Here is a 26983-nt window from a genome sequence, read left to right on the forward strand (position 1 = left end):
GCTGGAGTCTCTGTGGTAAAATTACTGATCCAGCATATTTCGAATATTTGCTGCCCAATAATAAGACTGAAAAATTGGCAAGGCTAATCCACCCATTGGCCTAGTCCTCTGCATGAAATCTTTACGAATTCATGGACTTTTGCCGTTCCAAATAAATGCAGGGATATGCTTATTCAGTGTTATAAAGGCTCTGACATATACAGCAGGAGATCGTCAGCATATACGGATATTTTGTGCTCCTGGTCAGCTCTGAAGATGCCCTTAATGCAACTGTCAGCTGTCAGCTTGGCTTTAATCGCCAATGGTTCAATTGATAACGCAAAAGGAGAGGGGATAAGGGACATCCTTGTCTCGTACCACGGAGAAGTGGGAAATAAGAAGAGAATAACAAATTTGTTCTAACACGTGCCATAGGTGAGGAGTCAAGTAACTGAATCCATGAAATGAAATTAGGGCCAAATCCAAATTTATTTAGAGTATAAAACAGATAATCCCACTCCACCCGTTCGAATGCTTTCTCAGCATTGTGTAATAAGGCAATTTAAGGGGCTGTAGTTGACTGTGATTCACTTTCACAGACTCACCACCAGCTTCACCCCTCCCCTCCCCCTCCAGCTGTAGGCTTTAACATTGAGCTTCCCCACACATGTTTACAGACGAGTTAGAGAGCAAGAGAAGAAGAGACGGATTCATAAATGTCTTTGTTTCTGCTCTAACCAAACAATGCTGCTCTACAACTCTAGACTACCAGCCACAAAGACAACAGCTGGAGAAACATCTGTCTACCTCTGACATCCACCAGCTCATCCATACAACAAACACACATCAACAACCAGGAAGCAGCTTCACCTCTGATCACACACACACTCAACTCTACTCACTCACCTGTAACAATCAGGTTGAGGCTGCTGATGGACTTCCATGAGCGAGTTTCTTCCATGAAGAAACGACACTCGTATGCTCCAGCGTCATGAACTGTCACATCCTTCAGAATCAAAGACACGTCTCCATCCTTCATCTGTCTGTCCTGCAGATCCACCCGGTTCTTAAAAGATGGATGCTGGTGTGTTGAATCAGGGAGACCATCCTGGTACAAAAGCACATAATCATCTCCCAGGTCAAATCTCTCCCACTTTATTACTCTAATGTTGTTGTTTGGAGCTCGACATGTCAGAGTGACGTCCTGTCCAGACTCAGCTGTGATGGTTTTCTGCTCTGAAAGAGGAAACAACACTTTGACATTTGAGTTTTTAGTCATGTTGGATTTAATGAACCTCTGAACATCCAGCAGGTCACCAGTGACCCACTGAGGGGGAATTTTAGCCTCATGCTAAACATGCAAAGTGTCAGAAACTACAAGATGTTAGCTTCCACAGAACAACAACATGTGCTGATAATAAGTGAACATAATGTGTGAGAGAAAGCAGCCTCTCATTATAAGACACTGTGAGTCTCTGCATGCTGCCTTTATGGAGCTACAGCTGTTTGTATACACTGAACAAGAAGCTTTGTAGCTGCATACTGACTCCTGACACTACAACACATCACACTGACACACACATTACACTTCTTTGTCTCTGTCACAGCTGGATTACAGATGTTAAGTGTCCACCCAGCCTGGTGTCTCCTTCACACACAGACAAACTGAATCCAGATGAAAATAATCCTCCTGTACTTCTTGTTATCTCAGAGAGAACCTCAGTTTAGTTCAATCTCACCCGCAGAGACAAAGACAAGGACAAACAGCAAAGTGCAGCAGAGCAGCGCAGTGCCAGCAGCCATCTCTGTGTCAGTATTTGTGCTGATCCGACTCTTAGTTTGTAATAAAGCTGAAAGTCTGCTTTGAAGAACAGATCTGACTTTCAGCAGCTCACTCTTACCCTGTAGTTTGTGGTTCATTTAAGAACCTTGGAAACCTTGGCTGTTTAGTTGAATCAACAGGTATTATCAGGCTGACGTCAGCATGATGTCATAAACACACGATAAAACATCAGAGTTTTAGTACAGCCTCTTGTTCTCTCCTGTAGTCTGAGTGTAGCCATTATAACAGTGAGACGGCACTGCCACCATGAGGTCAAACTGGAGCATTGCAGGTAATAATTCTCATCCTGAACACTGTTGGAACATCAGACCTCCTCACGCTTTGAACTCATTGTGATTCTAAATATTTCTAGTTTCACTTTGACCCCAACCCTAACCCTGAAATGGGCTGTACAGCTTTTATACTTTGACAATGACAAAATATTATTATCTTCTCCCAAATCCAACGTGGCAGTCTGCTGCGAATCCTCCCCGTCCACATCCGACCTCACCTGGTATCTGCTCCTCCTGGAATCAGAAACACATGGACACAAAAACACATCCTGCCTTGATTATCTAATGTTATCCTTCAGCTTATTCTAAGGCCCAGTTCAGGACGTCATGTTTGGACTTCCTGACCCAGAGACTTATAGAAAACAATTATCAGTGTATGTGTAAAAATCCTCTGCACTCTGCGTGTACCTGCAATATTTCAGATCCAGACAATATCGCTGAATGAATCTGTTAACTCTGAAAACACAGAGTCAACTCATTTATGAGCACATTTGCATTATGTATATATTCATTTAATAAAACAGCTTTATTTAATTTTTTTTAGAAACAATTTATAATTTTGCCTTTCACACCTATTTTCCGTGTGAACAAAAGAACGTTCAGCTGTTATCAGGTTCCTCTCCTGTCTCGGTTGTGGAGTGTATGTAGACGACCCACGAACAGACATAGGCAGAGAGATGGAACTTGAAACCAAAAGCGAGCCTTAATTTGGCTGGTGACAGGAGAACTAAGAAACCTATGAACAACTATGACATACTGTGATAATATGAGGGCACTATGACACACACTATGACTCTGTGACTATGAGGACATGGGGGTGGGAACACAGACGAAGCAACAATGAACAAAGGGAGACAGAAGACTTACATACACATATGAGGTGATGGGGAAGTGGAGGCACCTGGGAAAAAAGCTGACACAAATGGACATAATGACATCACATGGGGAAGAGTAAAACTAAACACATTGGCTGTGTCCAAATCAATGACTGTAGAAAACATGGACGACGCGACAGCGCCTCCTCCCATTGTGCAAAAATGAAGCCAAACAACCTGCCTGCTGCACAGCTGGCTTATGGCACTAAGAGGCACATACCTCCCTCTAGTGGTCACATTAAGTTCAAACATGGAAAAAGTGTTGGCTACCTATAACATAGTCCTGGGATCACTTCCGGGCCATTCACCCCCCCCCCCCCCCCTCACACATTGACCCATGTGACCTCAGTAACTCAGTTGACAGCAGGGTGGGTCATCCACTCTCAGGACCTCCGCCAGCATCACAACCTCACTGGGAGTTAAACACCCGAGACTCTCCATCAGCTTTCAGAACTGAAGAGGTGAAGCGCAGTTTGCTTGTTAACGTGTTGACGCCGTCCAGCCCCACGCACGGGGCGATCCGCTGTAGCTCGTTAACGGAGATTTGCCGTGTTGTGGCGTTAACGTCATTTCAACGAGATTAACGCTGACAGCACTAGTGAGAACACAACGAATATGACTGCACATTGACGCCGACATCATCCTAGTGCAAAGACAAGTGGAAGCAGACAAAAACAACAAGCACGCATGCTACAAACTTTACCCGAGTCATTTAGACAGCCGTTAGCACATGATTCTCCTTATGGGGACCTGATATGTTTAATATGCTGCTGAGAATATAGCCCAGAAGAAGCGTATAGTATAGCTTTTATTTTGGAAAGAGCCATTTCTCTGTAATAAACTCTCTTTTCCAAAGATGAGTGATTTCTTGATCAGATAGATTTATTTTATCCCTTTGTTGTTTCAGCAACATTAAATATAAAAACTGCACGTTTGAGTTAAAATATATATTTATAATTTTAATAAATGACAAATTAAAAAGGCATGAACATTTTTTTGTATCGAAAAAATATCGAACCGTGACACCAAAGTATCGAACCGAACCGTGAATTTTGTGTATCGTTGCACCCCTAATATATATATATATATATTAGGGGTGCAACGATATTCGTATCGATATTGAACCGTTCGATACAGTGCTTTCGGTTCGGTACGCATATGTATCGAACAATACAACATTTGTAATTTATTTTATCAATTTTCCTTCTGACGATGCTGTCTGTGTTGAGCGCTCAGTGAATCTGTGATCGACTACTCCGCCTAGGCTGCACTGTCGAGCGCAGATCCACTGAGCGCTCAACACAGACAGCATCGTCAGAAGGAAGAGCGCAGGGCAAGCTAGCGAGACAGAAGTTAAGCTCTCCTTGCAACAGGCAAATTGAACCTCATTCAGATCTGGCGTTTGGAATTATTTTGGTTTTAATGTGACGTATGACCCTGAAGGTAAGCGAGTCATGGACTAAAGTAAAACAGTATGTTGGATGTGCCATGCAATGCTCAATTACATGGGTGGGAACTAGTGTGTTAGCGCAGTTAGCTCGTTAACGTGTTGGCCGTCTAGCCCCATGCACGGGGCGATCGGCGGTAGCTCGTTAACGGAGATTTGCCGTGTTGTGGCGTTAAGGTCATTTCAACGAGATTAACCTGAAAGCACTAGTGGGAACACAACGAATATGACTGCACATTTACGCCGACATCATCCTAGTGCAAAGACAAGTGGAAGCAGACAAAAAAAAGCAAGCATGCTACTAACTTTAGCCGAGTCATTTAGACAGCTGTTAGCACATGATTCTCCTTATGCTGCTGAGAATATAGCCCAGAAGAAGCGGATAGTATAGCTTTTATTTTGGAAAGAGCCATTTCTCTGTAATAAACTCTCTTTTCCAAAGATGAGTGATTCCTCAATCAGATACAGGGCTTGCAATATCGCTAGCCCGACGTTCCGGAGCTAGCGATTTTTTCAGTCGGGCTACCACAATCTATCTCTTCCCTGCCCGTCGGGCTATTGTAGGAAAAATCTATGTCAATGCTTTTGCATTCTTTCAGAAATGTAGCTGGGTAATTATTTCATTGGCATCGGTGAGCCACTGTCAATATGTGACATATTGAAGTCGCGTTTGAATTTGCGCTTGTTTTTTTGCTTTCACTTTGCAATCGTGCGAACTGTGTATAGAGAGCGACAGCACTGATTGGTGAGTGATGATAATTTGTGCACCAATTCCTCTGACATCGTCTTATTAATCGTTAGCTTACTATGCAAACATGACAAGTGAAATCTCCCGCAGCTTAAACATGTGAGAGGTTGATCGCGCAGAGAATCGCTGAGCTTATGTGAGTGCCTGTGTAAAAGCATTTCAGTTCTGCTGAGCCAAATAAGACAGGTCAGGGTGAAGAAGTGACAGCCAAAGAAAAGCTTACCGCAAAACGGAGAAGTTATGACAAATCAGACTATAAGGCAAAAAGAAAGTGCGGCTTTATGGTTTCATGGACAAAATAATTTCTGTGGCTGCAATATGACGAGCTAAATAACCAGGGCTGCACATAAGTGGTCCGCAGGTGCACATTCGCTGTCAAAATAAAAAACACGCACAAGGGTTAGGGTTAAATTTAAAAACTGTACTTTTAAGTTAAAATATATATTTATAATTTTAATAAATGACAAATTAAAAATGCATGAACATTTTTTTGTATCGAAAAAATATCGAACCGTGACACCAAAGTATCAAACCGAACCGAACCGTGAATTTTGTGTATCGTTGCACCCCTAATATATATATATATATATATATATATATATATATATATATAATTTTTTTGGGGTGGTTTTGGTTGCATTTTTCAGGATTTATGTTCTAAAACATCTGCAGCTCCATGACACTGAAACAAACCAATTACCATGCAGTACAGCAATTTTACATTTTTTCACATTTAATAATCACTTTTTAGTTTAGAGTCCAGTGCGTATGATTAAAAAAAACTGCTGTTGTTTCAACTGGTCAGTTTCAGTCTTCTGACTCTCCACCTTTGCTTCATGCTCTAATGCAAGTGCAAAATGAACTGTGCAAGATCTTCTTCCTTCCGCCATCAATTTCTCTGGAAATTACAGCAATATTGTCATGTCACAAATTACCATTAAGCATAGTCTCACTACCCGACCCAACACTTTACCTTGGATCTTCTTTTCAGACGTAGTATGTGTGTCTGTGCAAACCTGAGCTTTTTATACCATGACAGAAAGAGGGGTGAATGAGTACTTACTTACTTAAGTACTTACTTAAGTACGGAGGCATAAAGGGGATGATATGATAGTTCTATAAATCTTCTAACATGGTGGAATCAACATGTTGTTTAGTTTATGTTCAAGGGCAGTGTGAGTACCAGTCAAATGTAGTGTGGACGGGGTTGTTGGAGTGCAGTCTGCTCGTGGTCTGATCTGTGGAAAAAGAACAAAGAAAACTGCAATGATCTCCATTCAGTCACTGAAAACATAACAGCATCTGTGTCATCTGCAAACGTCAATGATTTTTCTACCTGCAGACAGAAAAATAAATCACTGAGCCGACACAAAGTATAAATAAATGTAACTCTAGAAACATGGATGAAAACAAGAGAGGACAAAGCAGAAAGAAGAACAGAACACTGAATGTTGTTTAAGGTCAGACTCTGAGGTGAGGTTAAGGTTCTTCTCACCATTTTGGACTAAGTTTAAAGAAGTGACTATTTTACTGTGGACAGGCTCAATTCTCTAACAATATACTACACTCTGCTTTTTAACATGACCACAGAAAGAAAAGGCAAATAAAGGAAACATGTTATAAAGCACACAATCTGATCTATTAACTAAAAAGAGAGAAATTATGTTCATGATAATTGGACTCAAATGCAGGACACATTGGTTTACAGTATTTTTTTTATCAAGTTTAGCCAGAATGTGTAATGGGGAGGGCAAGGAGGTCTCTGAGTTTACAGAGGAGAGGACAGTCCAACAGGCACATGGGTGAAGATCCAAGCAGAGGGGAAGAAGCAAAGGTAAGACCAGAGGTAAGCATGAGGAGCATCAGCAGCAGGTAAATACAAAAAAACAGAGATTCAGAGGCCCGAGCAACTGCACCACTGAAACATTCAGTGAGGAAGTGATTGTCAGTGAATCACACCTGCAGTAATGTCACTGCGGCACATGTGTAAAGCTTAACTCATTTTAAATACTTTATATTGTGTTCAGTTTACAGTAATGCATCATTTTCTGTGAAAGAACCACGGATCTCTAAACAGCTTTCAATTAGCTCAGAAAAAAGGCGGATTTAAAAAGGAAAAATGCCACAGCTCAATTTACCCGTGGCATATTAAAGTGTTTGTGCTACTTTATGTAATTTTTATGTCATTCTTAGTAGGCAAGTTTTAATTATGCCAAATATTACTCTTTTTTTGCGCTTTGGTTATTATTATTTTTTGTAAAGATACAAATATTTGGGGGACCCATGAGACTCCACTCAAAAGCATCTTATTTTTCCTGCCCAGTTTAAAATCATTTGCTTGTCCTAGTGCCAAGTTTATATCCCATTATTTACATTTTTTGGTACTTCTCCCAATATAAAACGCACCTTTGGTTTCATAGACTGATCATCTCTGCAGTTTTATTCCAAGACTGCAGCACCCCTGTTAGCTTGTTGTTTAGTTTGTATTGGCTGTTGTTTGTGATATTTAATCAGTAGGAGTAATAAACTTTGTCTCTTCCTGATGTGTGTCTTTTATCCTGTCGCCATCTGCCCTCGTCTCTTTTCCGTCACCCCCAACCAGTCACAGCAGATGGCTGCCAAAACACCTATTGGATCAGTGCCTGTATAACCTACGATGGTGTAACAGCAGGCACGTGCAGGGGGGGGGGGGGCTGGAGGGGCTTGAGCACCCGCCCCTTTCCTGATGGGTGCCCAGAGTGCCCTTTTGTTGAGGCAACTTTTAAAATTTTTTTGCGGAGTCTTGTCTGTGCCCCTCAACAATAATATTTAACTATTAATCATAGTTTTGCTAAATAAAAGGATCTGGCTTGCATCAGTCACATGATCACATTTAACCAATGATCGCCCTCGACGGCAGAACGCGCTGGTTACGAGCCGGGAACGAGCTCACAAAGAGCACGCGCATTTTTAGCGGTCCGGAGCTGTAGGAGAAACACAAGTTAACTCAGAGACACAGACTGATGCGACACAACCAGTAAGTAGGTGTACAGCGTACACTGTAGTGTGTAGCACCCAGGAGTATTAGCTTATTACGTACACGTTGGTAAGTTGTCTTGTTGCAACTGACGAACTGAAACAAATGAGCGTGCTGTGTGTGCAACAGGGCGACAAACATTACCTGTCCTTTTATTAACTGCACAAGTAGTGCTGGTCATAGCTGCTGGCTACCTGTGTAAGGCTGTCATGGGTCTGTAGCTCTGTCACCGTTTTAGGGAACATATTTAGTTTTAAAGCAAGTTACATAGCTTTTCCTGCCTTTCTGGAGGGATTATATTCCACTAAAAAACGATCTAATATGCATGTCCACATAATTATGCATTATTATAATTATGATATATTAAAAAACACAAGCTGTATGTAACGTTGGACCCAAGAAATATAAGCTGGAGCGAATTTGACGACAGCCGAACTTTTATTTAATACTGTGCGTTTGTACAGGGACACAGACACTCCCGCTCTCTCTCTGCTGTCATGTCCGCCCTCCTCCTCCGACTGTCACTGCCAACATATAAAGAGACACAATCACTGTCAGATCCCAGCACACCTGTTCACCCCGCCCCTGCACCGCCCCGGGAGCTCACTGCGTCACCCCTCCTCTGCAGCTGGCCAGAGACCACACCCACGCCACACTGTATTTTAAAGAACATACATTAAGAAGCAGATTATATTAGATTTATATTTTAAATAAGACAAAATTTGGATTTTACAGCAGTAAAATGATTGTATCTCTACAGTTTAAACATGTAATAAGCTTTGCCCTGCACAGAGTGGATAGTGAAACAAATGGAATCATCATAAATACATTATTTCATATTTATTACTTCCCCCTCCTCTTTGCTTTATTATTGTAGCTCTAGTAATAAATAATAATGTAAGGATTCTGGATCAGCACCGAGATGCCCAAAGTATATACAGTATTCTGAAGGTCTAAAATGTCACTGTGTGTGTGTGCATGTGTTTGTTTTATGTATATGGATTATTTTTAATTATTACTCATGATATGACATTGTCCAGACAGAATTTTATTGGAATTCCACGTGAAAGACCAACACAAAGTGGTGCACACGTGAGAAGTGGAACGAAAATCATACATGATTCCAAACATTTTTTACAAATAAATAACTGCAAAGTGGGGTGTGCATAATTATTCAGCCCCCTGAGTCAATACTTTGTAGAACCACCTTTTGCTGCAATTACCGCTGCCAGTCTTTTAGGGTCTGTCTCTACCAGCTTTGCACATCTACAGACTGAAATCTTTGCCCATTCTTCTTTGCAAAACAGCTCCAGCTCAGTCAGATTAGATGGACAGCGTTTGTGATCAGCAGTTTTCAGATCTTGCCACAGATTCTCGATTGGATTTAGATCTGGACTTTGACTGGGCCATTCTAACACATGGATATGTTTTGTTTTAAACCATTCCATTGTTGTCCTGCTGGAAGGTGAACCTCCGCCCCAGTCTCAAGTCTTTTGCAGACTCCAAGAGGTTTTCTTCCAAGATTGTCCTTTATTTGGCTCCGTCCATCTTCCCATCAACTCTGACCAGCTTCCTGTCCCTGCTGAAGAGAAGCACCCCCAGAGCATGATGCTGCCACCACCATATCTGACAGTGGGGATGGTGTGTTCAGAGTGAGGTGCAGTGTTAGTTTTCCGCCACACATAGCGTTTTGCATTTTGGCCAAAAAGTTACATTTTGGTCTCATCTGACCAGAGCACCTTCTTCACATGTTTGCTGTGTCCCCCACATGTTTGCTGTGTCCCCTACATGTTTGCTGTGTCCCCTACATGTTTGCTGTGTCCCCCACATGTTTGCTGTGTCCCCCACATGGCTTGTAGCAAACTGCAAACGGGACTTCTTATGGTTTGCTGTTAACAATGGCTTTCTTCTTGCCACTCTTCCATAAAGGCCAACTTTGTGCAGTGCACGACTAATAGTTGTCCTATGGACAGATTCCCCCACCTGAGCTGTAGATCTCTGCAGCTCGTCCAGAGTCACCATGGGCCTCTTGGCTGCATTTCTGATCAGCGCTCTCCTTGTTCGGCCTGTGAGTTTAGGTGGACGGCCTTGTCTTGGTAGGTTTACAGTTGTGCCGTACTCCTTCCATTTCTGAATGATGGCTTGAACAGTGCTCCGTGGGATGTTCAAGGCTTGGGAAATCTTTTTGTAGCTTACGCCTGCTTTAAATTTCTCAATAACTTTATCCCTGACCTGTCTGGTGTGTTCTTTGGACTTCATGGTGTTGTTGCTCCCAATATTCTCTTAGACAACTTCTGAGGCCGTCACAGAGCAGCTGTATTTGGCGGTGGCGCGGCTGCCCCTCTGTTGGTCTTCCTTGGTCTCTTGTGTTCTGGGGGCCTCTGGATGTCTGGAGTTTTGATCTCCTCCACACCTGCTTCATACCCTGGAGGACGGGGCTGTGGCCCCCCCACACTCCCTAGCAGATCATTACATGAAGGAACCTTTTAAAAACAAGCGCGTCCATGCTCACAGGTGTACACACGGGTGATCACACCCACAAACTACACCCTTTTTGGCTCCTACCTCAAAGCACACTGTGTTCTGTTGATCTTATGTGCTGCACAATAATGTTTAACATTTAGTATTTACTGTCATATTCCCATATATCATTGTGATGTTGTTTATTCTATTACTCTTGTTCTCTTCTGCTTGCTTTCTTTTTTCTTTCTCAGCAGGTGATCCAGGTGATTGATATATGCATTTTTTTTTTCTCTGCCCGTTCTGTTGGTTTTTGTCTTTTGCCCTTCTCCCCCGTCCCTCTTCTCAGCTGTTTCTCTTTCCCTCTTTCTTTCTCCCCTTCTTTCCCCCAGTCAAGTCTGTCCCGTATTCAGTAAGTGAAAATAAAATAAACAATAAAAAGTGAATCAAATGGACCATTACGGCAAGGCTGGGATGGTCAGTTTGGTAAAGTAAATCCGTTGGGCATCTTTCTTTGCCTTTAGACAACAATTCTGATGCAAAAGAGCCAAACGGGACAGGCAAAAAAAAAAAAATAATAATAATAATAATACAACAGCTTCTTGCCATTTTTGTGTTTCTTTTTATCGCTGTGTAACTGAGTTCAATTGAAAGCCTGCGTGCGCTAGTACCTCTTGCCACAAGTTCCCAGAATCCTTTGCGGTTTTACCCCTGAATGACGTCACATTTTCAATCTTCATCCCGACTTTTTGTCCCAGTCCAGCCTTGCCCTGATCTAACCTCTCCTCTTCCTCACAGCTCTGATGTCTCTGAGGGAGATGTTGTGACTGTAATCTGTGAGGAGGACCAAAGCTTTTCTGATTGGACTGTGAGGAGAAACACCAGCAAACTGCAGAGGGCTGAGTGTGGAGATGGGCGGGGACAACAGCAACGTGATCGATCATGTTCAATCAGTACGCTGGTGCCTCACGACACCGGAGTTTACTGGTGTGAGTCCAGTAATGGTGCCATCAGTAACCTGGTTAATATCACAGTCACTGGTAAGCTGATCACTCTCACTTTACTTCTTATTGCATCCACAAATTGAGCTGAACATGCAGGTACATAGATTCTGTGCTGTTCTTCACTGATCACCTACCTGACTGACAGAGTAATGAAGGACTTCCCTCCCTCGGTGCTTCTTAATGTGTGAGGATATTCTCCATTACTGAGTTAAGACTTCCTTATTTAGATCTAAGCTCTGGATTATCTTGCACGTCTCGTGGCTCCCAAATGTCTCTTAAGTTATTATCCTCTGTAGCCTCATACTTTAGCTTTACTTGGCAAATGTGAATGCTTTGTGTGCTGACAAACCCTTTTGCATGTAGTGTTTTTATGAAAAGCCTTATAATTGCCTAATTTTGTGTTTTTGTTCTGTCACAAAAGCAGGCATTCTTACTGTTGTTTAATATTTTAATCAAACCTTTAAGTTTAATTCAGCACAAAAAGCCCCACTGTAAACAAATCCACAGAACAGAACCAAACTCAGCAGCCAAACAGTTTGTCCTCAGTGCAGGTCGACATTCAGAAAAACCAGCTGCCTCAGCTTGGATGGGCTGATGTGGTTTCTCCTTAGTATCTGCCCAGTTTTTGAGAAGACCCTCCAAAGGAACAGATGTTGCCACAATGCACAGTCTCCCCTCCATCACCTTCAACAGGTAGGGAAAGACTGTGGCCTTGGCCTCCCACCAGCTCTGTGGGCCTTCTCCTTGTTGGATGAGGGGCTCCTCAAGATAACATTTCATCTCCATCATAACATCAGCTGTAGTATTTCTCTTTGCAGCATCTCCTGTAGCTCTTTCATCAAAGAGGCTCCACCCAGCAGACGTCTGTGGCTCCTCCTTCACTTGGCCCTGTAATGGTGGAGCTGGGTGGGAGTGCACTTTGCTGCTGCAGTTATTCTCTGAAGTGCCTCATCAACAGCTCTGTTGTCACTGAATGCAAGCTTTTTAAATCTACCATCCAGTGATGCAGCTTCTGAGTGGACGGTGTTGAACTCCACACACAGAAACTTTTCACACTCACTGCTAATTTTGTTTTACAGTGAAGCCACTCTGCTCTGCTAGTCCCAATATCTTTCACCTGCAGCAGATGCTGCTTCGTTTGCAGCTGTCAGTCATATTTCTGTGTTTTTGTGTCGCACTCTCCTCCACACTGCTGTCTGTCATCTCACAGGTATGATGTGCGGAGCGATGCTGAACTTCCAATCCCAGCGTTTCATGTTGCAGGATCAATTCCCATATGAAAATATCAATATCTAATTTGATTACATTTGTTTTTCATCATAAATATGACAGACAAAAGTAAATTCGGCAATTAGCGGGATGGTCTGCAATACCCTGTTAACAGGAACTACACTCACCACCTCTCATTCATGTGCGTGTTACGGCTCTGCAAGAGTGTGAGCCAATGAGAAACCAGAGGCACAAAACTTTAGACCACAAAACACACAATCTGATGTTGGTTTGTAAAGATGTTGCTGATGAGACTTTGTAGAAAGCAGCTGGTCTGAGTGATGTGATCAGAGTGCAGCAGATAATGTCTGACAGCAGTTTGAAGAGCAAATGGATTCTGTTCTGTTCTTCATCATCACCTACCTGACACCTCACAGCTGTTTCTCACCTGCAGGTCACACAGGAGGATCTGTTGGACTGAAGGTCAGCCTGTCAGTTCCTGCTGTGCTTCTTGTTGCTGCTGTTTTCTTGATGTAGAGAAAACAAAAACAACAAAGAATCAGGATCCAGCCTCATGTTGAGCTGCAGCAAAATAAAATGTCTGAATCTTTTTAAATCAGCACTCTTAGTCTCCCGCTGGTGGTTTCAGCGTTGTCAGTGAACCTGGGGAACATGAGATGATGCTGGTAACAGAAATCAAAGGTAGTGAACAGCAGACAGGGATCAGCTGCAGGTTTAATACACGTCCTGAATTTGGTTTAGTTTGAAGTTTCTGTAAAATAAAACCTAACGTTGTGATTTGTCTCTTTATGAATAAAGTTGAATTGAATTTCTCTCTGAGCTCCTGCTTCTGTTGTCTGTCAGTGATTTTATCAGTTGGACATCAAGTAAAACTTTGGATAAAATGAAAACTGTTCACACAGTGTCTGTAAATCCACGGGTGAAAATAATACATGTAACATTCACACAAGTCCACGAGTGATTGAATGAAATGTGATCATGGAAAAATAAATTCAAAACTATTCAAGACTTTTACCATTAACTGTCATTCTATTATGAAGTAACAGGAAGGTAATAACACTATAATATAATAATAATAAAGAAAATTAAAAAATATGGTATAACAGAGCTCACTGCCTCACACTGTCGATAGCAGCATTTCTTTTTAACCTTATTTCATTTAAGGCTCAGACGATCATCTGTTTCCACTTAAAGTAGTCTAGCTCTGATATCACTTTAGCCTCTGGATGGAGGATTTGCTATGTTAACTTATAGATAATAAACTCAACGTATTACAGACCAAAACCAAACACGTCCGTAGTATAAGACTGGATTTAACTCCCTTCACACCTGTCTCGACACAACAGTCAGGTCAGTCCCTTCCCTTTTAAGAAATCCACCTTAAATGTATTTTAAATGTAAGTGATGCAAAATGAATTTAATATTTTATCTTTAGTTTGTCAGGTAGCATCAGGTCAGATGGATGATGTTGGGTGAGATGGAGCAGACAGAGATGTCATCACAGCTGAGAGGAAGCAAAAGCCTCAACATCCAGGCTTAAAAGTGATGTAGGGAGCTAAAGCTAAAGCTCTGCTTTCTTTGTGTGCTTGTGCTAACAGCAACTAATGAGAAATGTGATGACAATTGTCCAGCTTTGTCCTTTTATATTCTACCAAATGTGAAGTGAACCTGTGGTTATACAGTAACGATAAGAGCATCTTTATTAGTCCCACATGTGGGAAATTTGTTTTGTTACAGCAGGAAGTGGACAGTGCAGTTACATAGCAAACATGAGAGAACCCTGGAATAGAATAAGAAACTGTACACAACTGTACCCAATAGAATAGAATAGAATGATAGGATAAAAATAGAATACACATGCTATATACAACTGAGTACAAATACAACGTTGTCAGAAAAAGAGTGTTACACTTAGTCCTATTGCACATGTGTGTGTTTGATCAGCTGCAAAGTCTTTGTGGTGGAGTCTGACAGCAGAGGGGAGGAAATCTCTCCGCCCACATCGTGGGTGCTGCAGCCACTGAAGGAGCTGCTCTGAAGCGCTATAAAGGTTTGTGATGATCAATACAGGTTTACAGCTCAGATCATACTGAGTTCATTATGACTGATATAAATATGTGATAGAATAATAATAAATCGAGTAAATTGTGATTGACAAACAGTTTTAAAGAGAAAGTTTGTTAGTTTAAATTGTGTGAAAGGTCAGAGATGGAGAGAACACCAGGCTGGGGCTGAATATCAGTGTATTACATGCAAATCTGATTGGATGACAGGACAGAGCATAAACTGAAGCTGGCATGGATGTTCTGGGTCTCCTGCCTCTGTGAGATCAGCAGGTCAAAGATTCAATAGCAAAACTTGGTTGTTCCAGCAGCGACGCCGAGGGCAGTGAGCTCTAAAAGCCTCCCAGATGAAAACGTGCCCGATCGAGAGGTGATCTGCTGCTGATGGGTGACGAACCTACTCAGGTCTCCAGCTCTTATCAGAGGAGGCAGTGAAGACACCTGAGCTTCAAGGCAGTCAGGCTGGGCGAGTCTGTGATGACTTTTATCTAAGTACAATCTGAGTATTTTACCTGTTAGTAATCTTACAGTATTATGTTATATTGTGAGTCCTTCTTACAGATCTTCCTAGGTTGAAAATGAAACAGTACTAAATGTAACAAGTAGACAGCAGCACTAAAGTCATCAGTTTAATGGACACAGAGGAAGCTTTTCAAAGGCTTAAGAAGAATAACATGATGCTAGAACATCACATTTTATAATATGACAGTAAAAATAACTCACAGAGATCATCTTCTATGTTTTCCTCCATAAGGGCGGCGAGCCTGGGTCCAGCTATTTGAGTGGTGCCTTGTTTTGGTGAAGCTTTTAAATTGCTTGGCCTTTGAGGCCTGCATGGAGCTCAGGCTGACACTAAGCACAGAAAAGGCCCACAGTGGGTGCACACACAGGATACAGATCTGTCAGGTCATGATCAACAACCACTGACCAAAGCCCACTGATCTCTGACCTCCCAGCCCATTCTTCCTTCAGTGGGCTGCTTTCAGTCATTATGCAAATGTTCTGTTTATAAGATTGAGGAAACCTGCAGTCAAACAACATATAAGAACATAAGATGGAAACAAACAGAGTGAAACAGAGTTTGTTTCCTTCCTGGTTTCCTGGTTTTTGTATGTTTGTCACACTTAAATGTTTCAGATCAAACACATTAAAATATTAAACAAAGAAAACACAAACTGAAGTTTGTAAATGAAGATGTTTGTTATTAAGGGAACAAATCCAAAGCTACATCATCCTGATCTGAAACATTTAATAAGTGTGACAAACATACAAAGAACAGGAAATCAGTTTGAGCAGCTGTAATCAAACTGTCAACCTTCACACGTTTTACTAAAACCTTTAATTCTCCACTAACATCACTTTGTATCCACGGTCACTCTAATGGACCCTAGAAAATAAGATAAAACACATTCAAAGACTATTTTGTGTTGAGAAGAAGTTTCTGGCTCTTATTCTATTTTCTAAAGGAGGCAAACAGCAAACAGGACTCTCCAGCTGCCCCGGAGCAGATTGTAATCATTGCTCTAGACGAGCTTCATCATGTTGCAGACACACCTTCATGCTCAGGGCAGCCGTTACCTGTGTGCTCTAAGAGAAGCAGGAAGATTTAGGGTCAGATTTACTAACATGTGGAGCAGCAGCAGCCGCATCACAAAGTTTAGTATGTTATGTATTTGTAATTTTGAGTTTTACATCTCTTGGAGAGAGATATCTTTTGCATTGACAATAAAGCTCTTGAGTCTTGAATGTGTATCTGTAAGAGTGTCACTGTCAGGAGACGTGTCTGTCATAGTTGCTGCTGGGAGGTTATTACTGGGAGGGAGATGTTATCAGAGTCAGAGCTTCATCGGCTCAGAGTCGTTATCGCAGCACCAAATCTTTGTCAGTGAACTGGAATGAGCTGGATCTGAAACAAAGGCAGCTGTTACTGTGTTAGATTCACGTCTGCATGTTGAAACATCTTATTAAAAGTAAAGATGTGCACATACAGTGGGGCAAAAAAGTATTTAGTCAGCCACTGATTGTGCAAGTTCCCCCACTTAAAATGATGACAGAGGTCAGTAATTTGCACCAGAGGTACACTTCAACTGTGAGAGACAGAATGTGAAAAAATAAATCCATGAATTCACATGGTAGGATTTGTAAAGAATTTATTTGTAAATTAGGGTGGAAAATAAGTATTTTGTCACCTCAAACATGGAAAATCTCTGGCTCTCACAGACCTGTAACGTCTTCTGTAAGACGCTTTTCTGTCCCCCACTCGTTACCTGTATGAATGGCACCTGTTTGAACTCATCATCTGTATAAAAGACACCTGTCCACAGCCTCAAACAGTCAGACTCCAAACTCCGCCATGGCCAAGACCAAAGAGCTTTCGAAGGACACCAGGAAAAGTATTGTAGACCTGCACCAGACTGGGAAGAGTGAAAAAATAAAAAAAAAAATACCATAAACCTGACGCTCTGGCCGCCTCTATCGCGTTCGGTGTGAACACAGGCCGTCACAGAGCAGCTGTATTTGTACTGACATTAGATTACACACAGGTGCACTCTATTTACTCATTTGCACTCATCAGGCAACTTCTATGGGCAACTGACTGCACTCAGACCAAAGGGGGCTGAATAATTACGCACACCCCACTTTGCAGTTATTTATTTGTAAAAAAAAAAGAGTTTGGAATCATGTATGATTTCCGTTCCACTTCTCACGTGTGCACCACTTTGTGTTGGTCTTTCACGTGGAATTCCAATAAAATTGATCCATGTTTGTGGCTGTAATGTGACAAAATGTGGAAAAATTCAAGGGGGCCGAATACTTTTGCTGTATTTAGCAACCAAGACTCTTCGGCATGCTCTTGTATTGCTTATAAGATTGTTCACTGCATCTGGAGGAGTGCTTGGAGTGGAAGGGTCAGAGATTAATTCATTCTCTGAAAAGCATTGAACACTAGCTTTCTCACCTAAGTGGTCAGAGAAGAAAGAAACAAAAAAGGACAGCTGTGGTTTTATTGAACTGGAGTGGGAAGGGTGGTCAACCAAGTGTCATGTTACACATGAAGAGTAGAAGTTCATCTTCAAGTTATACCATGTCAGTGACCTTTTTATTTTTATTATTTATTCATTATTTATTCAATAATCTAACCTACTAAAAATGAAAAGATTCAAATGATGCAGATAAATAAAATTCATATTGACTTATTTATGTTCTTTTCTGTCAGACCATGTCGCAAAACTGAAAGACCTGGAAATGCAGAACGTTGAACTTCAGAGACAGAGGTCTGAAATTGACAAGCTTAAACAGCAACAACAAGGTACTGTATGTACACATGTTTCATTGTATAACAGAATATTAGTGATTCATTATTATTTGTTAGAGTTCATTTATTCCAATGTGTGAGATTAATAATTATAGGTTAAAGTATATGAAATCATCAAAATTTGTGCTTTTTATGGGTTCAGTGGGGAAAATGTAATATGTACTAATTTGTGCAAAGTATAATTTATCTAAGGGTAGTTTCAACCCAACCATACATCTTCCACTTATCCAAGGCTGGGTCGCAGGGGCGGCAGCTTAAGCACAGAAGCCTAGACATTCCCCTCCCCGGCCCCCACCTGCAGCTCATCCGGGGGAACACCAAGGCATTCCCAGGCTTGAGAAAGCTCTTTTCCACTGTTTTTATCCAGAATCTGATTCTTTTGGTTATTACCCAAAGCTCGTGACCATAGGTGAAGGTGGGGACAAACTGATAGGACAGCCCGTTCTCACTCCCGAGGCGTAACATGTCGACGTTTTGTCACGTCCCGCGGCGTTCCTGAGGAACGCGAAAGGAGACCTTCGGCGTTCTTATGGTACGCGGCGGGTTATGGCTGGAATCCAGTGCAATGACGCTCCCGCGGTAACAGACGTTCCAGCCCTGTATTCCAGCCGTAAACCTAACCTTATCCCTAGCCCTGACCATAACCTTATTCCTGACCTCATCCAGGACTATAATGATGTTAAATAACGTGTTTCTAAGCGATTTGAAGAAAAAGAGTGAAAACGTGTAGATGGAGTCCAGACGGTTCTCATATTTCCTCTTTTTTCCGAGGTCGTCATTTAGGAATGTTGTGGGTAGCCGAAAACGTAATATGTTGACGATTTGTCACCTAGCGTAAAATGTTACGCTTTGGGAGTGAGAACGTGTTGCAACGTGTTGGATAGGAAAGAGCTTTACTTTTTCACTCAGCTGTCTCTTCACCATGATGGACCGATACAGTGTCCACATCACTGCAGCCACAGCACCAATCTGTCTGTTGATCTCCCACTCTCCTCACTCTTAAACAAGATCCTGAGATAGTTAAACTCCTCCACTTTGTGCAGGAACACGTCCCTGACACGGAGTGGGCGCTCTACCCTTTTCCACTGAGGACCATGGCTGCATACTGCTCCAGTGGGAGCTGGATGCCAGGACCTGTTGAAGGTCAACATTTTAGACGCATGTCAACCAAGACAGCTCAACAACATTCAGACCCTTCAAGAACTCAGGACGAACCTCATGCACCCCAGGGGCCTTGCCACCAAGGAGCTGTGTAACTGCCTCAGTGACCCCGCCCCCGGTGATAGACGAGCCATCCTCCTTGTCCACAGACTCATCTCCCTCAATCCCACATGTCAGTGGGATTAAGGAGGTCCTCGAACTATTTCTTCCACCACCCGACGATATCCTCAGTAGCACTCTGTAGTTAGAACAATAATTAAAACTCCTTACACACACACAGGGTATTTATACATTTTTAGAGAATGTTATTTTTTAAACTTTCTTTTTCAGACAATGCAGCAAAGTTGGAGGAAGTGGATAAGCAGAGGACTGCAATTGAAAATCTTAATCAACAGCTACTAGGTAATGTGATGAAGTCAACATGGCTCTGATTATTTTCATCTTAAAATATCTGTGTATTTTTTTGTGTATTAAGGCTGCAATCCAGTTACCAAGAAGACTGCTACACACTGTGTGGCAAAACATATCTACAACCTTTTCTTTAAATGTATTTATCTCAGCACTCCTCCTCCAAATTGTCTGTGGACAGCTACCACACTGCAGCTGTTCTTAGTTGGTTTTGGCTTCTGTAAGAATGAAATCTATCAAATGCTTTCACTAAAACTTTTTCATTTCGTCTTTTGGGGAGGGGGGGACACCGCAGCAAAAATTTTAAATTCATGACATTTCTCTCTTTCTTAGTCAAACAGGTGGCTTTTTCAGCTTCTTTACTGGCTGAAGGTGGTGGAATTACTGGCCCATTTAACACACACACTACGCTTGTCTTTAAACATCTTGTCACAAACATTGGAAATGCCTACAACCCACACACAGGTAATAAGACTGAATGTCACTTCTCAGCTATGTTGATGTCAGACTGATGTTCACGATGTTCGAACATCTGATTTTCCACTTAACAAATGTCCCACAGGTATTTTCACTGCACCAGTGAGAGGAGCCTACCACTTTGAGTGGTACGTATGTGGACCTGGAGATCCTGTTTATGGTGTAGCTGTTGTGTTGTTTAAGAATGGAGAACGCATTTTTTCAGCGTGGGAGCGTCAGGCCTCACATTTCGGAACAGCTTCTAATGGAGCCTCACTGCGTCTAGAGACTGGAGATCAGGTGTTTTTATGTCTCTGGGTTAGTTTTAAAATATATGACAATCATTTTCACCATTCCACCTTCAGTGGTCATCTTCTTTTCACCATGTAAAAAGGGAAACGCTTCCTTAAGTTGTCTTCTATTATCCACCAGCTTCTGATGTTTTAAAATGTGCATTAATTCAATAGGTGGCAATCTAGTTATCTTAAATATCTAAAACCTCATAAATCATTTCTACTTCTAAAAGCAGTTAATAATATTTTTATGTAACGATTTGCAAATCTGTTAGTAAAATAATGATAAATTTGATTTTAAAAAATCAAAGTGACTGATTATTTATTTGTTGTGTGTGTGTTGGAGAGCTGTATTAAAGACTAACACATAACATGTGTAGTTATTATTTTATTGTATTTGCATCAATTGTCAACATCAGGATATTAAAACCTATGAAAGTTGGTTACACACATGTTCCATATCTTAACTGTGTGTAGCAACAACAGATAACACACATGTGTGGGCCTCATCTGAGCTCTGACACATGTAGCTCAGTGACAGCACTGTCTCTCTCTGCCTCTCTGTCTACATGGCTGTGAACAAAAATATAAACACTGAGGCTTCAAAATGCAGCATCTACAACACTGTCACTCTGCCTCCACCAGAATATTTTAATGTAAGAAAACTCCAGACAGCTCTGGAGAAAGTTTCAGATTAAAAGCCCTGGAGTGTTTTACATGTTATTCTGTTGGATTAAATCTGACGGAGCTGATTCATAAACACTTCACTGCCAGGTATCAGGTGACCTGCAGAGACTGATCCTACAAACACTCAGAAACAGAGTAAACCAAACTGCACCACAGTGATCAGACGAAACCTTCCTGACATGAACACAGCTCCTCAGTAAAAACTGTGAACCAGCAGAGAGACTACACCCAGCACCATACACCACCTCTCTGACACAGTACACCCTCGGGCAGGTGGTGTCCCCATAAACAGCCTGAGAAGCTCTGATTATTTACTATGTTCAAACAAACTGAGTGTCCACAAACGTCTGAGCTCACAGTGAGAGCTGCTGGCACAGTTTGGAGGTGTTCTGCCCCCTGCTGGACACACAGAGCTACAACATGAGGATCAGAGGAGGCTGGTGCTGCTTCACCTTTAGACACAAGAAGGAGGTCAAAAAATGTAGAAACAGAGATTGTTTTTAAACCTGTAAAGGAGGAAATCCTGACGAACCAATCCACAGCCAGAAAAGAAGTCTAACTCTGTGCTGCTCCAATCAGGAATCAGCTCTGTTACTGTGTGAGTGTGTAAAGTCACAGAGTAGCTGGTTTCAAATGTATCTATAAAGTTTATTCACATTTTATTTAGGCTTCAAAAAACAGTCCAAGTTTATTTCTTTGGACTTTGTTCACTTAGCGCCACCTGGAGGACAGTCAGCTCCCTGCAGCAGCTCTGGAGGACTGTTAACTGATGAAGAGCTCGGACTGCACAGCCTGCTTCATCACCGACTTCTTTAAATAAACATGACCACGATCAGTCGCAGCACCTCAGACAAACACTTGTTACACAGCAGCCACCTTCACACCGACTGAGCTCCATCACAGCTTCAGAGCTCAGCTTACTAAAGTCAAAGTTTATTTCCTCTCAGGTTTCTTACTTTCAGTAAAGTTTCACTGTTAGAGCCCTGACCAGCATCCTGCAGCATCTGGAGCAGCTGTGTGGTGCTGTCATGGCAATAAGGATCCAAATCTGTGGGATGTTTCCAGCAGGGGTTATAACCTGCAGCCAGCAAGGTGTGCCTAATAAAGTGGCCGTGTTTATGTCCCAGTGCAGCAGCATCAGAAAACGGTGGTTTACATCTCTGTTACAGGAAACCTGAAGAGTTAAAACACCAGAGAAGAAAATCTAAACGTTACACAAAGAACATAAAAGAAGTAAACTTCATAAAAACTTCACAAATGATGCTTTAAATGAAAAATAAATCCCTGTAAATAATTCAACAGGTCACATGTTAGAACCACCTTAACTAAACTCTGTAGCCGCTCACTGTGGTTTGTCCCAGCAGCTCTTAGGAAACAAACTGCTAACTTCAGTGTCAGCACACACTGTTAGTAAACTATGCAACACTGGATTCAGGTTTCAGTTGTGTTAAGTTGTGAAGTTGTGATGAAAGTCTTCTTACTGACATAGGTAGGATGGTCAGGCGTCCTCTGTTCCTTCACCGTTCATGAACTGTCACTTATAAAATGCTGCCAAACATCAACTACACTCAATAACTAAACGTGTGCAGGTTAAAGTGATGGACGCCCAGAGCTGCACTCCAAATACAAACAGACTAAAGGTGTTTCCTCCAGAAACAAAGACAATATTTACAAAGGTCTCACAGGTAAATTGTGAGCGATCACAGCAGCATCTCATCCTGACTAACAGCTTTTAGATGCAGGGAGAGCGTCGTGGTTCAGAGGTGGTTCAGCAGATGATGAAGGCCTTTCTGTTGCATTGTGTAGTGCTGTGGAGGCCATGATGGTCGACTGGGTCTGCTTCTACTGAACTCACAAACACTTCTGAGGTATTTACACCTGAAGCCTCATTGAATGTGAGTCAGAAACAAACGGCTCAGCTGTGATTAATGGATGTTTCCCTGCATTTCTATTTTCACACAGTTTATTTCTTACAGCAGGAAAACTGAACAGAATGTATGTAAGAGGTCAGAGTGAGGATGACGTCACTTAATACAGGAAATACATGTTTGTCTGTTTTGATGATGAAGGACTTCTTCAGCTCTGTAAACAGCTACACTTGAGAGGACAGAGGTGATTTCATGGATCAATAACAATGTGTTTATCAGCTTTCATCATCGCAGTGCAGACATGACGTCAGATCTATCAGAGTGAAGGCCGTCTCTCTGATGACGTCACAGAGCAGAGTCCTTCTGTCCAATAAAGGATCTCAGATCAGCTGCTGCCATCTTGTGGCCACAGTTGGTTACTGTCTCTGAAAGTTGTCTCATGTTTCCTGTTGTCCTGCTAACAAAGGCTGGAGCTCATCATGCTGAGAGGGCAGCAGCATTTTGTGGCTCTTCACACATGTTCATTATATTCTGATGATCCTGGATGGAGACAAACTACAGATAAGTGTGTTCAGCCCAACTAGTTTATCTCATTACAGCAGTTTGATGTTTCCCTTTGAATCCCCCTGAAGATCCTGACAGTGAAGCACGTACATAATACTCCAGCCTTTCAACTCTGAGCTTATTTAGTTCTATTAATACACTGAAATCTCATTTGTGTCATGAAGAAAGTCTTTAATCAAACAGAATTCAAAGATCAGAAACATTTCATATATGGAGTTAAACATGAATCATTGTTTCAACAACATATTTATTGTTGTCATAAACAGACAAGAAGACAACAACAAACTGCTCCTCCCATTCAACACATGTCAGTCCATATCCCAGCAAACTAAATCATCTCCATTTACACATCAAATAGAAACATGAATCACTTGTAATGATTAGAAACTTGATAGAATTTCAAATCTAGTTTGGGGAGTCATTCAGTGAGAAACAGTGAAATGATTTTCCATGTGAAAAGGTGGACAGCAGAAACAGAAAGAAAGAGTGAAACTAAAAGAGAAACAAAGAGCTTTGGAACAACGAGGCAGCAGGAGGACAGCTGCAGTTTAACAGCTTCAACTCACTGACAGGAAACAACATTAGAAACATCATCATCCTCAACTCATCTGCTGCACTGACACTGACACCTTCAACGGACACACCTTCACTTTACCACCAGTGCGAATGTATGGAAACATCCTGTGAGTGAAAGTGTGTGTGAAGGTGTGTATGTGTGTGTTAGTATCAGGATCAGAGAACGACAGCTTTCCTCTGTTCCAGTCCAGATTCACTCTGATCCTCTGGAGCTTCTTCTGGACTGAGAGAGGAGTGAGAGGAGCTGATGGTGACCATGCTGAGTATTTACCTTCATAGAACCATATTCTCCATAATCCAGACTCAATGTATCCCTTCCTCTGCACAGACTCTGCTAACACCCCCAGAGCCCACCATGTACTGTCTCCAACCTCGACATCCCAGCTGTGAGTCCCTGAGTTAAAGCCCTCAGAGCCCAGGACAGAGCAGGAATAATCAAACCTCTCTGGATTATCAGGAAGCTGCTGCTTCTCTCCTCCTCGTCTCACACTGGTCAGATCTTCAGACAGGATGAGTTTTGGATGAGCAGTGTTTGGGTCCAGAATGAGAGGAGTGTAGGAGACCATGTCCTTCATGTTGTTCCAGATGTTGAAGGTCAGGTTGCCCAGGTGTTTGGCCTGGTCTATCAGAGCTCCTGAGGGCAGCTGTGGATCATCCAGCAGGGGGCAGCGCTGGACTCTTTCCACTGCAGCCTTGTAGTTGTGCAGGAATGAGACGTCTTCAGCTCTCAGCTCCTCCTCTGTGGCTCTGACTGTGTCTGAAAGAGCTGCTATCTCTCTGCTCAGAGCCTCCATCTTCTCCTTCATCATCCCACTCTTCTGCTCCTCTTCCTCCCTCAGTGCAGCCAGCCTGGCCTCCTCTTCCTCTGCTAGAAACTGCTGAAGCTTCTTAAACTGCTCCTTAATCTGGCTCTCTGTGTGTCGGGCCTGGACCTTAATGTGTTCTGCTGTTTGATCAAACTTCACTTGAACTTCTTCACAAACCTTTAACTTCTTCTTTAAGGGCTCCAGAGTTTCCTGAAGTTCCTTCTTGTGTTGTTGTGCAGCTTCATCGATGGGTCTGAATCTGTGATTGGTGTGTTTTTCTGAGGCACAGCAGATGTGACACACTGGCTGCTGATGGTCCAGACAGAAGAGTTTGAGTTTCTCAGAGTGCAGACTGCAGAGAGCCTCTGAAGCTCTCTGATCTCTCTCCTGTAAGAACGACTCACACAGGTTCTTTAAAGCCAGATTTAAAGGTGGATCCTCCTTTGAAGATCTTCTGTTACAAACTGGACACTCGTGTGTTGGTCTCTCTCTCCACCATCTCTTCAGACAGTCTTTACAGAAGCTGTGGCTACATGACAGAATAACAGGATCTCTGAAGACCTCCTGACAGACCGGACAGCAGAGATCCTCCTCTGATCTGGAAGCCATTGAGTCTGTGAGTGAAGCTGAAAACAGCAGACAGGAAGTACAGTCAGTCCTGGCTCCCCTCCCTCCTCTACCACCTTCACTGAAACTTGCTTTGAGTCGTGTTTTTGCTCAAACTCACATTCAGTGTGTGGAGCGTCAGCAGCTTGAAGCAGCAGTGTTGGAGTTTTCCACTTTTCTCTCCTGTAGCTGGACTCACTCAGAGGAAGCTGCTAGTTTGGTCTGAGCTCAGTCTGATCGTCTGTGCGTCTCTCTTTACTGAGGACGAAGAACTTCCTGTTTCCTGGTTTGTCACATTTGAGTGACGTGAGGGGAGGACAAAATGTTGCTGTTTGACTTTTAACTAAGGTGTGTTTCAATCCTGCCTGCAGCTCAAAAGCTGTAAAACAGGTTTTGTGTCTTTTCACCTCCACAGGTCACAACATGAAACCTGTTGTGAAGTTTATAAAATAAAGTGTCACTCGGTGGTGCAGCTGTTTGTCAGCTTCTATTTTAGACTTTGTTCTGGTTCTTGTTCAGGTTCCCAGCAGTGGGAGTGTAATGCAGTCACACACACACAGGTGGTGTTAAGGTGGACTCACTTAGTTACAGACAGTGGTGTTATTTCCTGTAACTAAGGGTGTGTTTCACTCCAAAGTTCAGACATTAACCTGCCAGAAGTTGTAAAAGTTACTAATAAAGAGCTTTTATCTCAGAAAGCAGAAAGAAAAGAAATAAGTGTGAAGAGTGCAGCAAAATGTTTTAGTGTGAGCTGGTTCATCTGATCTGGTTGTGTAAAAGTCACTGCATGACACGGAGTTTTACTTCTGTCACGATTAGTGGAGCGGACTCAGGCGCAGACCACAAGTTTCTTCAAATCAAAAGTGAATTTATTTACAGTGTTCTCCACGGTGACACACACACACACACACACACAACGGTGTCTGGGAAAAAGGGTTCCAGGGTCCGGGAGTGAAAGGGGCAGGAGTCCAGGGAGGGGAGATTTCCATACAGCCCTCGCAACCACACACAGCTCCTCTTCTTTCCTCCATCACTCTTGCTCACGCTCAGTCACCGTGCACAGGCAAAACAGGTCCAGGGGAAATCTATACACAGACAGAGAAACAGTTAGTCTCCTGGTTCAGACACGAACAAACTTTGCAGAGTGCAGGACGACTGACGCTGATGGCTCAACGATCCAGCGACGAGTAGAGCAGACTCGCCATCTTAAGTAGGACTCCAATTCTCATAATCAGCGGCAGGTGTGCTGATCATCTCCAGGTGCGTGGGCCAGGAGCAGGAGCCCATACTGAGCTCCGCCCCGGC

The 26983-nt window shown here is 42.5% G+C and overlaps 2 protein-coding genes and 1 long non-coding RNA gene across 3 annotated transcripts in view; 2 read left to right on the forward strand and 1 right to left on the reverse strand.

Moving 5' to 3' along the window:
* The window catches only part of LOC309693309 (hemicentin-2-like), a 1543010-nt gene that overhangs the window by 544511 nt on the left and 971516 nt on the right, over positions 1 to 26983 (forward strand). The window lies entirely within an intron of this gene.
* Positions 19309 to 20923, forward strand: LOC309696619. The gene is made up of 3 exons (XR_014273562.1): positions 19309 to 19816; positions 20156 to 20287; positions 20385 to 20923. It is a non-coding gene; the product is annotated as an uncharacterized lncRNA (long non-coding RNA).
* LOC309696183 (nuclear factor 7, brain-like) lies at positions 23858 to 25729 on the reverse strand. Its single transcript, XM_082517334.1, has one exon. The coding sequence runs from the start codon at positions 25679 to 25681 to the stop codon at positions 24290 to 24292; it is 1392 nt and encodes a 463-aa protein (XP_082373460.1). The 5' UTR covers positions 25682 to 25729; the 3' UTR covers positions 23858 to 24289.

This window comes from Aulonocara stuartgranti (assembly GCF_965226115.1).
Source record: "Aulonocara stuartgranti genome assembly, chromosome: 3".
Classification (NCBI taxonomy): Eukaryota; Metazoa; Chordata; class Actinopteri; order Cichliformes; family Cichlidae; genus Aulonocara; species Aulonocara stuartgranti.

Bases quoted from the DNA above. Each gene is read 5' to 3' on its own strand.
- LOC309696183 (XM_082517334.1), bottom strand. From the start codon at position 25,681: ATGGCTTCCAGATCAGAGGAGGATCTCTGCTGTCCGGTCTGTCAGGAG.